Source organism: Phoenix dactylifera, chromosome 2, assembly GCF_051530095.1.
Source record: "Phoenix dactylifera cultivar Ajwa chromosome 2, Ajwa_hap1_PhDact_Kaust_v1.1, whole genome shotgun sequence".
Lineage (NCBI taxonomy): Eukaryota > Viridiplantae > Streptophyta > Magnoliopsida > Arecales > Arecaceae > Phoenix > Phoenix dactylifera.
The window spans coordinates 45,454,875-45,472,645 of record NC_143191.1 but is presented as its reverse complement, the minus strand read 5'-3'; the positions used below and the strand labels follow the sequence as shown (position 1 = coordinate 45,472,645).

The window sequence follows — 17,771 nt, the reverse complement described above, 5'->3', positions numbered from 1 at the left end:
GGATAACAACACTTGCGTGCGAATTAAAGAAGCAACCGGTTACCTTATTTCTCTAGGTAAATTTTTTATTTTAATTTATACATTTGCTATCGATTCTTTCTCTAAATAAGAAATAAAGTTTATCTGATAAAACAAAACAACAGATGCGAAATTTTGAAGAACAAAGTGTATCCATTAATAACATGGATTTTTTCTGAACAAATACCGATAAGATAGATTAAAAATTTGAAATACATAGATCATGACTACTTGTCAAATGTTCTTCATTGTAAATCCAGGTTTTTTTTTTTATGGTGATTTACAAGCAATCATATAGGTCATGAAAAAGAATCCAAGATCTACGATCTACTTCGTGTTTTTTTTAAGTCTGGAAACTTAAATCACCAAGCATCTACAGTAGAGGTGGTTTCCAATTGATCAATAGTGTGTGACTGACTAAAGAGCGACATGAATGGAGACAATTCGGCCTCCACTAAAAAGAAAAGGAATAAAGACAAAATAAAAGACAAGACAAGATTCGGTGATATAGTCAAGAGATTCGACGTGCTACTTAACAAAACGGCGCTCACGTACATAAAAGCAAATATTTTCTTAGCTGTAAACAAGTAGAGGCGTATTGCTCCCATATTTGAATGTGTGAAAGCGAGAGAGAATGAGGAGGGGGGCGAGGAAGAGCTCGACTTTTTGTGTGATGGAGATCCAGGTCAAGCTTGTTAGATTAATGTAAAGTTATCTGTCCCTCCTTCATGTGGGGTTCAAATGGATAAATTAGTTTTTTAGCATCCTGTAGCGTCGAAGTAAACAAAGATAATTTCAGATAATTCTAATAAGAAATTGATGCATAGGCATCAATCTCGAATAAGAAAGCATGACGTTTATTGACATTAATATTTTATAATAAAGTTTATGTTCTTATTGTTGGGCTCCCAATGCTAATTTGATGGTTCAATGCATTATGAACCCTTAGATCTACATCAAAATTGATGTAAAACAGTTTTTGATATGATGCATGGGAGCTATATGTGACATGTTGTTTAGATGGATTGCAATGCAAAGCCAAGAGTCCATGTGGCATTAACATATCAAATGGTTTGATGCGTGTGGACACAATTTCCACTAGAAATTTTTGATATCGCAGCAAATGACAAATGAATTATAATAGCTTTGGACTTTGTTTAGTAAATCAAAAGATCAAGTTTAATTTATGCATTGAGCAAACTTACTCATGACATACAAATCTTCGTAAATATTAGTAGAAAATTAATCACTGACTCTATTGAAAAAAGAGGGATTAGAAGTGGTTGTATAAGGGTAAGTAAAATAATAACCTTGCTCTAACCCTTCTCAAAGGAGGGGAGTGAGGAAAGGGAGGCTGGGATGGTCAATTACGGGAACAAAAGATAAGAAAAGCCTCAACCAATCTCCATAAATTTTGGAAGATTTGACACCAAATTTAAGGAAGATGTTTGGACCCTCTAAACTTTTGGGTTGAACTGGGAGGGCCTCATTTTATGATTAACATAATGATCTTGGTTGGATAATCTACCATGGATAAGAGCATTCTATGCATGCAATGCACATCCAAAAATAATTTGTTTTATAAAAAATAATTTTAGTTTAAAATAATATATATTAATTTATATTTTTTTAATCCATGAATCTTTTTGATTGTAAAATCTTAATTCTAACTAAAAAAGTTTTGAAAAGTGAAACTTCTAATTAAAGAAGATAATTAGAAACTTTTATTTTGGTAGAGGTATAAAAAAATATTTTTTTTTGTAGTGGGAGCAGAGAAGGAGAGTCCAGACCATTTAAAATTCACGGCATGATATGCCCAATTTTTCTATATTTTTTTTATCATTTTATCATATATATATATATATATATATATATATATATATATATATATATCTAAAATAAAAATTCAACTCATCTAAAACTCTCCCAGCATCGTATGGATGTCAGTATTAACATACTTAACCATCTTTAAAATTTATTATTTAACATACAACATGTATTGATAATATATGTTATGCCCCAAACCCAACATCTAGATTGGCTACATGGTACGGCCACACACTCCGTAGGGTAGGACCCTAAAGGGTATGCTACATCTGAAAAATTTATTATAACCTCAATTTTCACGAACATAATGATCTCATTTCATAATAAATAACAAACTTGGATAAAATTTCTAGATCCATTCATCCTACCGGAAATAAGGATGCTCTATCCATTCATCCCTTCCACCCGTGATCTCAACTGTAGCCAAATACTATGCAACCTAAAACTCTAAAAAAAAATACAAGAAAGGATATTTGTTTTTCCGGCCCAGTCAGAATTCTAAACCACTACGCCATAAGTATTAGAAAATAATCAAATAAATAATATCAGGTAAAATAAATACCATATCAATTCTTATAAAGCTCGTACAATTAACATGCACATAAGCCATCATTTTCATCTTATTAAAGAAGCATATATATTAAATTAAACCAATTGTTCAATAACAATTTTTTATGCCCTATCATCCGTTTCTTATTAACTTGATTTTCAGATTTCATAGCAATATTTTTTCGGCTTTAGACTAATCAAGATCATAATCGAGTCCAAGGCTGACAAAATTTTACGAATAAGTCTGTGAACACTATCCCATGCGTTAAGTCCATAGATGCTATCATATACATAATCCCGACACTCCGGGCTCCCTTCCGTAGCTCCTAGCATCATTATTACCGCCGGCACCATCGCTGTTGCTACCGACGTCGTTCTGCTGGAAAGCCCGGTTGGACTTCCGCCGCTCACGGTCCCACACCAGTCCCTCGACCCTAGTGGGGTTCCGGCTGTTGTACTTGTTCCACACCAGTCCGTCGACCTACAGTCCAGAGGCCAGCATCTGATTCTCGATTGGATGGATCCTCTTCCATGAAAACCATCCAGTAGGAGTAGGGACGACATGAACATTGGCGCCATGGGATCGAACCAAATCGAAGTATGCATCCGCGAGAGGCTCATCGACCAGCTCTTTCACCTCATCAAGGAGGGCCAGGCCGACGACCAAGAGAACGCCGCTTGCACCCTCGGCCTCCTCGACCGGAACCCGGAGGGCGTTGACATCATGCTCCATGTCGGCATCTGCTCCGCCCTCAAAAAGCTCCTCAAGGATGGGGGCCAATAAGCGCCCAAGCGAATGCCGCCTGGCCATCGCCGAGCTCGCCGCCAACCACCCCGCTTGCCAGGATCTCTTCGCCCTCTTCCTCTCCTCTGCCGCCTCGCTAGAGAGGGAACTCCGCTATCGACAAGCAATAAAGGGATTCGAGGAGGTCAGCTTCTCCACTGGTTTGCTCCTCCGTCCCCACGACCTGTCTTCTTCTGCTGCTCGGCCACTTTCCCACCATCACCGAAGGAGGCGCTACTCCCCAGCGTATTCGGCAGCGCCTCGTTGGATGTCGGCGAGCTTCACTTCATCCGATTCATGAACTCCCCTGCACCCTTTCTCCATTCCAGCTTCTCCTTTGGCTGCGGCCGCCTCACAGACCATCTCCACCAGAACAATGGGCCTAGCTCTTTCTTTCTTTTTCTTTTTCTTTTTTATTTTGCTAAAGCGAGCGTCCATATAGTTCAAGTACAAATACATCTAATGTAGTCAGAAAATAACAAATTTCGAAGTACTCTAAGTAACTCTTCCTCTCAAGTCCACAGAATATCTTCGGAGTGACAGGTTACATAAGAAGCTACCCAGTTCACGACCCCGTTAGCCTCTTCAAACCGATCTATTAGTCTAAAAAAAAATTGGCTCTTCCCATATTAAAATTAATATGCTTCGCTGTTATTTAAAAAATATATATATCCTATGCATTACCAGATATGGCCGGTATTATTGATGCTAGTATTTGAGAGTTTCTGATGGTATTAGTCCCGAAAGTTTCTCTCAATCATTATCGGATTTCATGAATACAAATTTAGCTATTAATTTTTTTATTGAATATAATTTATTATATTAATTTATTTTATTTCAAAAATAATTAAAATATGATACCTCTCAACATCGTAGTTTTTTTTTAAAAAAGAATTTCGGAGAATGCAGTCTCTAACCTATCCGTTTGATGATGCTCACTCTTTTGTAATCAGAGTCGTCGTGTCGCAATATGCGCGCCTCTGTTCCGAGTTGGAGGGGGCGTCCCTGACGCTAAGGGTTGGTGGGCGGAGAATCGGATTCCGCGATGTGACGCATTTTGACGCCCCTCCACGGTCCGGTTTCCCGGCGATGTGACGCATTTTGACGCCCTCCACTGTCAGGTTTCCCGGCGATGGGACGCGGTCGACGCGCTCCGCTGTCAGCGTTCCGCCGATGTCCCCGCATGTCGATAAACGCCTCACCCCCTGTGCTCTCACCGCACTCCAACTACTTCCGATTTTGTAGGCACCCAGAGCTTTCAGGAGTTCTCCTTCATTTGTTGGCATCCACCCAAGTGATCTCCGGCTGTCATTTGTCCTCTTCCTCCTTGCCTTGCGTGGAGGTCTGGGGATCCCAGCTCCCTCCTAATCTTTATCTCTTCGTTTTGTTTTCCCATTCTATTTCCTAGCATATATATATATATATATATATATATATATATATATATATATATATATATATATTAAAGAATATTAATTATTTATATTGGTACAAAAAGAATATAATGTTTTTTTTAGCTTTAGCAAGGGGGATGGGAATTACCCCACCGACGTAGCAGTCCTACTGAGCCTTCTTTCCATCAGAGAATATTCGATGCAAGTAGAAAGTTTCTTATATCCATCCCACCAGCGTGGACGAACCCGCATGTGAATACGTCATTCTAGCATCACCTCAATATCAGAGGACCAGTAGCGCTCCCAACGGATAAACCAGGTGGGGGACATCCGGTTTCTGTATTTAATCGACGCCCACGCGTTTTAAACCTGGGTCACTCCGTTGGAAACAAAGTTCTATTCCAACTGTGCTACCACCTCGGTGGTAAAAAGAATATAATGTTTGGATGCTGATAGTGAAAATATTATTTGGAGATGAGCCGATAAATAAAGTGATTTTCTATAAAATTAGACAACCTCACCCTTTCAATCCCTTTTATTTTATAGTATGCTATGTAATATGATAATATAATGTAAAGATTATACCAGATAATATATATTAAAATATTATATTATAAAATATAATATTTCTAATGTAATGTTTATATTAATATTGTAGGAGGCTAAAGGTCTAAAAGGGCATTAAAACCGAGCTATATCGGCCCATTTAAACTTATACCATATATAAGGATCCTAGGTATAAATTATACTTAGCATAAATGTAACAATAAGCATGAACAAATGAATGGGCTGAACTTATCCCATCTCGCTGCAATTGCTACTTATTCTAAGGATAAACCCTTGAATCCCCAGGCCTTAAAGATAGGTTGAGTCAGTGAATTGAAAAGCAAACTCTTAGACTATAAAAAAAATTATCTTCGCCGATATTTTTGTCCATATATGTAGAAAAAAATTATTTTTCTAGATATAAGTGTCCAAGCCCTTCTAAAATAAGATAACATCATTAATGCTTGAAACGGACTCCGTATGCGCCAAACAACCTGGCTATTTTTTTAAAAAAATTTAGAATAAGTTGGCATAAAACTACCATTTATATATATATATTAAGAAACGCTTCCCAATTTAAAACTATTTCAAAAGATAATAGCCAAACAAAAACATAAGAATAACGAATGAAGTAACTTTTCTTATAGCCATAGTATTCACTATCTCTAACGGCCTCAAAAGAATTGATCTGAATAGCTATTCGTGGTTTATTCGTGCGCTGGTGGACCTGTTTCCGTTTATCAAGAATAGAACTCGTTCTGATTGCAGTCGTAGCTATTTGTGGCGCGTTTTTTTCCTAAAATAGGGAGAGCTGTGAGGTTATCCTTTCATCGTAAACTTATTAGCTTTCTATATTCTCCTTCCGTTCTCCAATTTTTTTTCTTTTTCTTTATTTCTTTTTTGCGTGGCGTAGAATGAGGCCATCTGTCCTCGTTTGCGCTTCGCAGGAGTCAGCGTCACGTGAACTTTTTGGATGCTAATGGTCCCTTTCACCCGCGGAACACCTCTAGTCCGTTCTTCTAAGGTTTACTTTTGCGGCCGTTCTCCTCCATCCATTCCGACTTCGCTAGCCATTTTAACGTGAACCGCGGATCATCGTAAACATGGTATCGGATCGGGTGAAACGAATCCGACTCGGAATTCGGAAATCACGAAAAAAATGAGCGGAACTTAACATACGTGGCGGCCTTTCTTGGGCAATGTCCTAAACTCCCCTCTTTCGCGGCTAAACAGGACACGCGTCACAATATCGTTGGAGAATCAGCGCAGCCCGCTCGCATGGGAATCTCAGCGGAACCGCACCACACCCCGCTCGAAGTTTCACGAGGAATGAATCCGTTTACCTGCCGCGCGAATCGCCTATTCGCAAGGAAACGCGTTTCCGGGAAAATTTCCCCGAAGGACCGGAGGAGTGAGGACGGTGGTGTGCGGCGGATGTTTCGCTTTTAAATTGATTAATTAATTAATTAAAGGAATCAGAATCCTTTCTGGAGTCGTTTCCCTGGGCGGCTAGGGGTAGTGGGAATCCGTTTCCGTTTTAGGGCTTGCAGGCTAAAGGGCTTACGTAACGCCGAAGGAGTGCTATAAATAGGGGGTCACAGCTAGCCAAAATCGCTCGCCCGCGGCTGCGAATTCGTCCAGGGACCACTCCTATTTAAAGCCTCTCCGTTCGCCTCCGAGTTCTCTCGCATCCATCTCTCGCTAGGGTTGCCGATTTCCTCTGCCGCTCTCTCTCTTAATCTTGTTCCGTCCTCTTCTTTCCCATAAGACTTCAGAGATCGTTGGGGTCTTCGGGTTCTTCGCCGCCGTCATCGAGACAGAGTGTTTTGTCATTGAAAAGTATGTTTCCTCTTCTATTCTCTGTTCGTTAATTTCTTTTTTCGATTTTGTGATTACATTAGAGGTATCGTGGATTGATCGATTTCATATGGGTCTTTCTGGGGATAATACCATATGATTTAGATCTCGTTTGGTTTTCGCTGTTTTTCTTTTTGATTCTCCTGTTGTTCTTTTTGTTTGATGTCTGAATAAGGACAAGAACTTGTTTTCTTCCTGGTTTTTGATTTGGTTACAGATCTGTTCTTTAATGTGTGTTTGTGTCTTGTTTATGCGTCTTGTGATGGATTAGAATGTTGAATCGATGGCCGTTGTTGATGGATGCGGTGATTTTTCTTTTTAATCTTTAGGAAGGTAAATCTTGGTGTTCCTGTTGGTAGATTCCGGTGACTTTTTTCTTTTTTGCTAAATCTGTTACCTCCTTTATGCTTGTTGTGTCATTAAACAAAAACAAAACTATGGCTTTGTTGTTTTTTCCCTATTGATGCTTGCCTTTATTTACAGTTCGATTCTTCTGAAGTTTTTGTTTGATGTAGATCTGGTTGTATGGGGAATAATCTTTGTTTATGAATGATCCTATCTCGTTGGTGCTGTCTTTGCGTTTCCTCTGCTCTTTAAGTTCTGTGAATCGCCCGTGTTTTTTTTTCTTTTTTCTATTTTATTCGCTTGTAGATCAAAACCTCATCTTTATTCCTTTGATTTTTGTATTTTTTTTTCTACCAAGAATTATTATCGGTACGCGATATGATAACCGCTATTTATCGTGTACATGTTTACGAGTTTTCATTCTTGTTTGTATTTACACACACACATACATATATACATATGTATCTATGGGTCTTGATGTGTTGTTTTCTCTAGCTTTTTGAATGTTTGATAGGATGCTTTCCCTTTCCTTTTCTTTTTCGTTAAAACATGATCTGGGCCTTATAAATATTGTTTCTTGCATGAGTCCATCACTTATGCTTATGTAATTATATTTATCCAGTCTTGTGTTTACGTTAGCAGATATGTGTTCCTAAAATTGATATTTTGCAACTGCTTTTCTGGTTAAGTTTTTCTGTGCATAAGTTTTTCAGGCGAGACTGATCTGTTTTTCTGGTGCTACAGGAGGTGTGAATGTTTTAATGGAGTCCAAAGGTGGTAAGAAGAAGTCTAGTAGTAGTAGTTCATTACAGTACGAAGTTCCCCTCGGCTACAGCATTGAAGACGTTCGACCTCACGGTGGAATCAAGAAGTTCCAGTCTGCTGCATACTCCAACGTAAGTATTAACAAATGTTCAATTTCTGCCTATCTGTTTCCTTTCATTGGTGTATTAGCTACTGATGTGTTGTTATTTTGGTCTGTTGCAGTGCGTGAGAAAGCCATCATGATATCCCTGTGGATGCCTTCTTTCCTAGAGTAGGATTTTCCAAATTTCTGTTTTAATTTCTCCTTTAAACCAACTTCTCTGGCTAGCTGCTTTCTAATAAGCAAACCTCACTCTCAGTCTCCCTCCTTGTCTTTCTTTCTTCTCCTTCATCAGCCACAAGCATTCTCATGCTTGATTCAATGGCAATCTTTTCGGTTGATTCCCCAAACCCTCCACCTGTCTCGCCAATTGGGTTTGAGGGCTATGAGAAGCGCCTTGAGATCACTTTCTCCGAGGCGCCCATCTTTGTGGATCCCCAAGGCCGAGGCTTGCGTGCCCTCTCACGGGCACAAGTTGACTCTATTCTGGATCTGGCACGGTGCACTATCGTGTCTCAGCTCTCAAACAAGGACTTTGATTCTTATGTCCTTTCTGAATCAAGCCTTTTTGTCTATCCATATAAGATAATCCTAAAGACCTGCGGGACAACGAAGCTCCTACTGTCCATTCCTAGAATCCTCGAGCTGGCTGAGGAGCTTTCGCTCTCTCTTCTGTCTGCAAAGTACTCCCGCGGGACTTTCATCTTTCCTGGTGCCCAGCCATCTCCCCACCGCAGCTTCTCGGAGGAGGTTGCAGTCCTTAATCAGTTCTTTGGTGACCTCGGTTTGGGTGGTAAGGCTTATGTGATAGGCGATCCAGCAGTGCCCAACCGTAAGTGGCATATATATTATGCAACCCAGAAGCCTGAACTGCCCATGGTTACTCTTGAAATGTGCATGACCGGACTGAACACTGAGCGGGCATCGATCTTCTTCAAAAATTCAGGGGACGGACATTCTTATTCTGCTAAGGAGATGACAAAGCTCTCTGGAATTTCTGATATCATCCCTGAAATGGAGATATGCGACTTTGAATTCGATCCCTGTGGGTACTCAATGAATGGGATCCATGGCCCTTCTCTCTCCACAATCCATGTGACCCCGGAGGAAGGGTTCAGCTATGCTAGTTATGAAGCCATGGGGTTCAACCCTGGCTCATTGGTGTACGGGGACTTGATCGAGAGAGTTCTCAAGTGCTTTGGCCCTTCTGAGTTCTCTGTTGCGGTTACTATCTTTGGTGGGCGCGGGCTAGCAGGCATGTGGGGGAGGAAGGTGGAATTAGATGGCTATGCCTGTAATGATCTGGTGGAACAGGACCTGCCAGGTGGTGCTCTGCTGATGTACCAGAGCTTTTCTGCTTCTGCTGTGTCGCCAAGATCCATCCTGCATTGCTGGGAAGGAAATGATGTGGAGAAAGCTGGCAATGATAAGAAGATGAGATGCTGCTGGGAAGACGAGGAGGTGGAGGAGGAGAAAGATGGGAAAGATAAGGAGATGTTCTGAGAGGATGGTTATGGTAGTGAAAGCGAGCTTTCTAAAATCCAGTCGTCGTGTGTTCTTGTGTTCCTTTGGCTTATTTAGTGAAGCAGCCAGCCAGTCTATTTTGTGTTTGCTTATGTTATTGTTATGTGGTATTCGAGTCTCTTAAAGTGGTATGTGACTTCATAAGAGCTCTAGGTGGCTAGCTATGTCTGCCACGATGAGCAGTCTGATGTTTGGTCTCGTATCTGGACCTTAATAAATTTATGGAGCTTGAATAAAAACTTTTGAGGTTGGTTACTTCTGGGATGCCGCTTATTATAGCTGTCACTCTTATCCTTATAGAGACATTGTACATTTTTTAATGTTTCTGGGGGTGATGGTTACATGGGAGCCTCAGGTGATGCAATGATTGTTTTTTTCCCCCTCGTGCGATATGATTTTGACCTCATTGGTTTGTTTATTGTTTGCTGGGGCCTGCACTTCATTGGAAATGTTCTTAATGAGCACAATGTATATTATCTTGTTTCCAAGCCGTGACCCTTTTTAGCTATGGCATATTCTGAGCGTTTGTGCCATGTACCTTTTGTTGCTGATTCTGGTTTTGTACAATTCACAATATTAGCTTGCATTATTTACTGTTTAGCGTGAACGGCAGGTTGTTGAAACCTACGCTGTAGTCCCCGTGAGAGGCTGCTTGCAACTTCTTCAGCTATTTGGATCCACTACTATTATTATAGGGGTATGGGGTTCGAGACAAAGAAAGATCAAGGCTGCATATCAGTTTTTCTTATATATTTCACTTGGATCAGTTTTTATGCTATTAGCTATTTCATTGATTCTTCTCCAAACAGGAACCACCGATTCACAAATCTTATTAACCAGCGGCGCCAAATCTTTCTATGGATTGCTTCTTTCGCCTCTTTCGCCGTCAAAGTGCCTATGGTACCAGTTCATATTTAGTTACCCGAAGCCCATATTCCCATTTGGTTTTGGATCCACGTCCCAGGGACGCGCCTTGTGGCATTATGCTTGTAGTCTGGGCATTGTGCAGATGCTTTGATTTTGTGCATTCTATGAAGCTAATGGTAGAGGGTTCAGGAAGTGACCGGGAAGCCATGATGTAGACAATATGATGATATAGGAATTTTAAGCAATCTTCTATACATTCTTCATTGTGTTTTCCCCAGCTTTTGAGGCATCATATGATGGAATGTTTTAAGATGTTTTCTCTTTTCCTATACCAATGAAATGCCTTAATTGTTTCCCTTTTCTTTTTCTGTGGGCTTTTAATGATTTGAAAAATTTCGATCTAATATAGGCATGATATTTTCAGAAGAAAGTTTATGATAGTTTAACGCGATAAACATTGTTTTGATTAAATTTTGGTGATTGCTTACTTTTGTTTTACATGCTGCCTATTTTGGTATTCTTTATTTACTGATATTTGTCATCTACGAGAATTGAGAGACACTGAAACAGATTACAATTGTGGGACCTGGTATAAATAGAATGAATTGTATTTTCAGGTTTTTATTCCTGATGTAAGATGGTATAGAGCAGGCAAGTGTTTTAAACATCAGATGTCTTGAGATGCTATTTTGGAACTCCATGTACATGTTATCTGGAGCAAAGTTATATCTAAGATTTTTGTTTCTGATAAGATGGAATAGAGTACAACATGCTTTGACAGTATGTTATCTTGCAAGATTTATCCTCACTTACATCTATATAATGTTCATAGGCAAAGTTCTCATGAAGTGAGTACTGTAGATATCTATGTTTTGGGAGGGGAAGGGGGAGGCATAGATATCTAATTAAACAGAAGACTGGTTCTTTTATTTTTTTTAAAAAAGAGTGAAGTTGACTTTGGGAATGTATTTTCAGTTTAATCTAACATGTGTTGCTTAAATCAAACCAGAATCAATTTATAGCAGTATGCTTAAGTTAGGAAAACAATATGTTGCAAACAAACTCTGCACTTGCTAGTTGGTAGTCAAGCTTTAATGAGGAATTGGATCATGGATTTAAATCAAAATTTATGGCTGTATATGAGCCTAAGCTGGCGGAGATTTAGGACAACTTGTAAAGGTAGCAATACATGGTGAATGTTTACTTTTAGGACTTGTTCATAAGAAATGATCTTTTGGGTTTGGTGCACCAGACTGCTACATTGCAATCATTGAATGAAGGTTGAGAAAGAAGAAAGAAATTTGGAGAGGAAAGATTGGCTTCGAGAACAAGAAAAATATGAATTTTTTCTTCGAAGTTTTAGAAATTGAAAGCAATAAGAGAAAAAAAAAGCAGAAGACAAATGCTATGAACAATTGTACTGCCTAGAAATAGCATGGAGAACAAAGAACATGCCAAAGGAAAAAGAAGAGAAAAAGGAGATGACAGGACATGGATATTATTATGAGTAGTGGTATTTTGTTGAACTAGAGTCAACTTGCAACTAATCAACCAATCTAAGGCTAATTTTTGACCAATGCTCTCTAAGTCCTTGCTTTTGTCAAACCCCCTTGCCCCACTAGATTATCAGTAGCATGATAGAAGAGAAATCCCTCAATGCCTCTTTCTTTTCTGCCTCTCCCACTTGATTGCACCAAACTTCTGGAGTGACAATCCATGGATGAACATCCACAAGAACATGGGCTCCTCACTTTTTGCTAAAACTTGTTGAAGATGCATACTTAGAAGCCAGTTTGGACAGGTGTGCCTACTATGCTTTCTTTTCTATATTTAACCCTTCCAAAATGTCATTGTTTTTTCATCCATTCATGTCTCTCAGGGCATTCACGAACCTTTCAATGCCTACATAATGTTTATCTTCAGCCCAACTGCCTCCGATCCAATGTAGAATTTTGGTCTTTGCATCTATGATGGAACTTATTCGTGCTTGCCATTCGTCTTCTCATGGACTTCATATACATACATACATATATGTATTTTTATGTACTGCCAACATACGCATTCATGGAAGGGGTAGCAAATATTCCAGACTGTGAGATTGAAAGTGGATGAGAGCAATAGTTGGAACAGCATTAGTTTCTGAAGTATGTAAGCTAGGTGATTATTGCAAGCATAGGTTCGAGAATGATTTGTTAATGAAAACGTGTCATCAAAGCCTCATATACATTATGTGCTGCATTCGCAGGCAAACAGTCATCGAATGCACAAAAATCACATATTTAGTTGCATTTTCACATAAGAGACAGAGTATTGAGCAGGCTTGAATACAGTGTGTTGCACAAGTCCCTTATACCGAGGAGCGGCTGCCAATATCTGATTTATGATGTATGATCTACCGTGTTTGCATACTATATGCCTATAGTCTTAGTTGATTATAAACATCTTCCCTTCTTTTTAAGTTCAGACCCAACTTATGGTAGTATAAACAGTTTAGTATACAGATTATGCAAGGATATAGCTCTAAATCTGATAATATATTCTAGCTAATTAGTTGATTATTTACGTGCTAAACTTTCAAAGCTTGACATGTATGGCTTCAACGTTGTCTGCCGTGATCACTGCCATTCTAGTAGGTATACAGCAAGTCTTGATGTTCAGAGGATTCTACTCTCTTTGAATCAGTTCAATCAATTTTTTGTTCTAAATTATGCTTCAAAAGGTTCAGCTATTTACATCGAACCTGCATCTCCCTTCCCAAGTGAAAACATCTGTTCAAGCACCACCATTAACCGACTTCGCATCTACTAGTGCTAGTTGGTGGCTAATTATATTTGCGCACAATGATCTTCGTTTTTATGAGCTTGTATATGTTGGTGTTAGTGAGCACCCATCCAAACTCCTAGAAGTTGGATAAAGAACTCTTGGACCATGTCGACTCATCAAGACTTGTACACCCACATAATTGATTTTGTGCTTGTGCACTATGCATGGCATTGTTTTTGATTTTGTGTGCAAGTGTCGATGACTAGTTTGTTTGCACTCAGGTAAAGTTTTTATCATCTATCCAAAAAAGTTGGAAAACTGCATCTAGAAATTCTCATCATAGTTTTGGCTAATATAATCACCATACCTTGTATTATTGACTTCAGTTGATTTTCCATGTACCTAGGGGCATTCTCCTATTTATTAACGATTATTGCATTTCTTTCGATGAAGGCTTCATGTCCGTACTTGTTTAAGGCCTGCTGTTGCTGATAACACACTAGTCCATCCTAAATGAATAAAAGACTTGCTAATCTCCATGCATGGCTTAATATAAATAACTATGCTATGCAGTGTTCTTCTCTATAGAGTCCATGAATAGTTTCTTCCTTGTTGCTAATCTTATTCATTCATTGTTACAAGTCAGAAATTTGCCTCAACAGTTGAATTTCTTTATGATGCTATCTTGTCATATGTTCATAGGATGAAATCATAATGATGATTCCATTGCACCTGTGCAAACTTATTCGTTTCTACTGGGCAATGATGTGGCTTATTTTCCATTTGTCTGATGTTCTTCAGCCTTGATCATTAAGATCTCTTTAGAAAGATACACTACCGGAACCAACATTTGTTCTGGCATTCCCATACTGAGCTGGTATCCTAACTAAAACTTCTACTTGTCCGGATCCTCGATTGTACCTGGTTTCACCATAGCTGCATCAAGTCCTTTATGTGGTTTTATAGGCATATATGCTTAAGGATAATGATACTCTGTTGGGATTTAGAATTTGAAACTATTAAATGCAAGGATTTGTCATTATATACTTGCACATGAAACTTATCCTCTGGTATTGGACTCAAAGAACCTTACTTATATGGCCATGAGATTTTGTATGTCTGCTTGAGGTGCAGGGAGCCCGGTATTTCTGTTAAAAGTTTTGGCATTCGAGTTACATGTTTTCACTGAACGTTTTTCAGTGTAACGTGTTCTGTGGCATAGCACATTTCTTTTGAGCATTGAGTGACACCATTTTATTTTCATTGAACTAAAATATGCTTCCTGCTCTTTACTTTATGAATTTGTGGATTTCCATCATGTTTTCAGATGTTTCTTGTTCACTCTAATACTGAATATTTCTCTATGTATACATTGAAGTATATCTCAAACAAGTCTTCTTCAGGAAATTCCCATGATTTACTGTATTTTCTATATATCTAACAGAGAGCTTTTAGTTCTTAAACCAGCAGTCATGCGGCATTTTTTTTTTCACATTTTGTCTTAAATTTAATTTCTTCATGGCATTAATCTAGCAGAGATATGCTGGTTTTCTGAGGCTGTTATGACTATTTTGTTTCTAGGAGGCACTGTTTCTTCCATATTTGAATTGAACCATTAAACTTCTGTTAGCTGGTTAAACAGACAATCAACAGCTGTACTGGGGAAGGATATTGAGATCCTGAAATTTGTAAAATGGTGCAATTGAAGTCACACTAGCCCAAAAATGCCAACCATAATGTGAAGAAAAAAGCAAGCTACATACAGAGATCTCCAAAGATGAATAAGGTGAACAATTAATTGAAGAACTCAATATAAAGATGGAGAACAATCAATTTGTGGTCGTGTTCCCCAAATATAACTTATGGAGAGGTATTTTAAAAACTTTATGGAGACTTCTAGTATATGCATTCATATTAATTATATGTAATTAAGACTGCATAGAAAAATAAATAGGCATTATAGGAAGATGTAAAGATGGCTAAGTGCATAAATATTTTAATGATACTTGCATGAATCTAGATTAATTATGTATCTAGACTGATAGGGGGAAAAATGGATCGTCCAGCCCACAACTAAAAGACAGCCCAGTTTCGGCCCAGTAAACGTCAACGACCATCAGCTGAATCTTCATTTCGGCCTAGAGTTAGCTCGACTTTGGGACTTCATCAATAGCTCCACCAACTTCAGATATTCACCGACCCCCCCGACCAAGCTTGGGGTACCTCCAGACATTCGCCGACTCGCCCCGACCAAGCTTGGGGCGCCTACCCCAGCAGTACACCCCGATCCTCGAGCTCGGGGTGCTCCACCAAGCACGCCTTGGAACCCGGAAAGCCAAGCTACTCCCAGCACCCGCCAAGCCGATCTCTTCAAACACATGACACGACTACTTAACGAGCTTGGCTTCGCCAACAACCGCACCCATGTGCGGGCCTACTTCCACCTACGTGGCCGTACTTCGTAACACTACCGTATCACGTCTCCATAACCGGCCTTCAGCAGTCAGACGGCACCTTGACTACTCTGGCCATACCCTGCCGTAACTATCAACACCCTACCGTTCTCAAGAACGGGCAGTACTGCACGCCACCAGCCAGCCTAAGCTGCGCGCCATCTGGCTCAGAGCCACGCCTCCTCATGATGAGGGCTGACAGTGCCTCTGCCATCTGGGCCACTCTACCGAGACTATAAATAGCTCGGTTAGGTAACTTCTGAGGAACTTTTCGACTAGATCAAATTTACCCTAGTCTAACTTGATCATCGGAGGAGCCTCATTGGAAAAACCGGTGAGGCTTTGTACAGGTCCGTGACCGTCGCGCAGGAGGTGGCTCTCGTCTTTCCTTTTCAACCACCGGCGGTTCCCTCGACTCCACTGGCGTGGTCACTCTCGGGCCAAATTTGAACCACAACATAGACTATTCCCAAAAAGCAACTTTCTTAATTTCAACATGAACATGCAATCAGTACCTAATTAATAGCAAAAGCCATGAACAATCGGGTCTTAATAATACGACGACTTACAAGAGTCTCCAGCAATGATGGTCCATATTTTCTCTAGAGGTTCTTGTGAGAATTTTAAGAGAAAACAAAAAGAACACCCATCATTGGCTCATAAATCATAACCATTACCAACAAGCTTTGGCAATCTAACTCTTTCTTTTGGATTTCTTTTTCATTGTTTATCTCTAGTGAGATCGGATTCATGATAACATCAGCCTTTTAGTATCTATTTGCAAATTTGGTTCTTTTTGTTGTTGTTGTTGTTGTTATTGTATTCCTCTTTCTATGCAAAAAACAAGGTGGAACCATGTTCTCGAATAGTGTAACACTATGATCAAGCTAGCTCAAAACTGCCAACAATTTGTTGAATAAAAAATCCAAAGCATGGGGGCAAAAGAAGAAAGAGTAAGTGTTTTGTTGAAAGGTTCATCCATACACAAGATGATGTACATAAACTTGACAGAAAGGCTTCCAACACAAGCCTCAGAACATGCCAAGGGCCTCTTTTCAGCATCACCTCGTACGAGCCTGGCAAATATGGAGTTCTAATAGAGGTTCCTAGAGGGATCATGAAGAATGGCAGAAGGTTTCATGAGAATAGGGTCATTAGTGAGGTGGAATGGGTGGTGAACAACAATGGGCTAGAGATGAGTTGAGTGGCTGACAAAGTATGAAGTAGGAATTCGAGATGATGAATACATGATCTGCTAAGAATTCCTCTGCAGGCAAAATCAGCCCCCCTTATGCAAGGCATTTGCTAACTAAAATAAACCAAGTTAGAAGCTGCATGACTGCATGGCTGATATCCAGTAATCCATTTCAACAATTCTAAAGCATCACCAACCATTGTAATCTAAGTTCAGAGGTGTGATACTTGCATGGAATAACATAACCTAATGAATAAAACATTGTTTGTTGGACTTGAAAAAGTGACTGCTGCAACCACCTTTATAACTGGAAGCATCATCACCCACAGCAGAACATTAGGGTGACATTGTAGGTGGTGCCGATGGATCAGATTTTTGTTAGAGAATATGTTTAAGATCAGTTTAGGTTGTGAAAGTATAATAATCTACCAATTCATCCTTGATGAATATGGAATGTGATGTTTCTGGTTTAGGGAAGATTCACTGTCTTTAGTGCAAGTAAAGGTCCCAAGGGTTTGAAGCAGGCAGGATGTAAATTTCAACAACAAATGTTGTTGGAACGTTGTTACTTCCACCCTAACACATCGGATGGAAGATATTGGACTCCAATTGGAAAATCTTAGCTTTGCAATTAACTTTTACCAAAATTTGGCTTCACATCGAGCTCCAACTGATTTAAATTTTGGGATGCGTTATACTGTAATTTATGCTTAGCTTTTACCAATTAGCAATAATTTATGCAGATATCAAGAGGGGGGTTGATGTTGTAATTTGTAATCTCCAT

The 17,771-nt window shown here is 39.4% G+C and overlaps 1 protein-coding gene across 1 annotated transcript; it reads left to right on the top strand.

The window, feature by feature from the left end:
• Nucleotides 1-6,735: 6,735 nt before the first annotated feature.
• Nucleotides 6,736-9,964, top strand: LOC120105625 (S-adenosylmethionine decarboxylase proenzyme-like). Its single transcript, XM_039118240.3, has 4 exons — nt 6,736-6,957; nt 8,065-8,216; nt 8,308-8,326; nt 8,535-9,964. Exons 2-4 carry the CDS (start codon nt 8,082-8,084, stop codon nt 9,686-9,688), a joined length of 1,308 nt encoding a protein of 435 aa, XP_038974168.2. The 5' UTR covers nt 6,736-6,957; nt 8,065-8,081; the 3' UTR covers nt 9,689-9,964.
• The last annotated feature ends 7,807 nt before the right edge of the window (nt 9,965-17,771 follow it).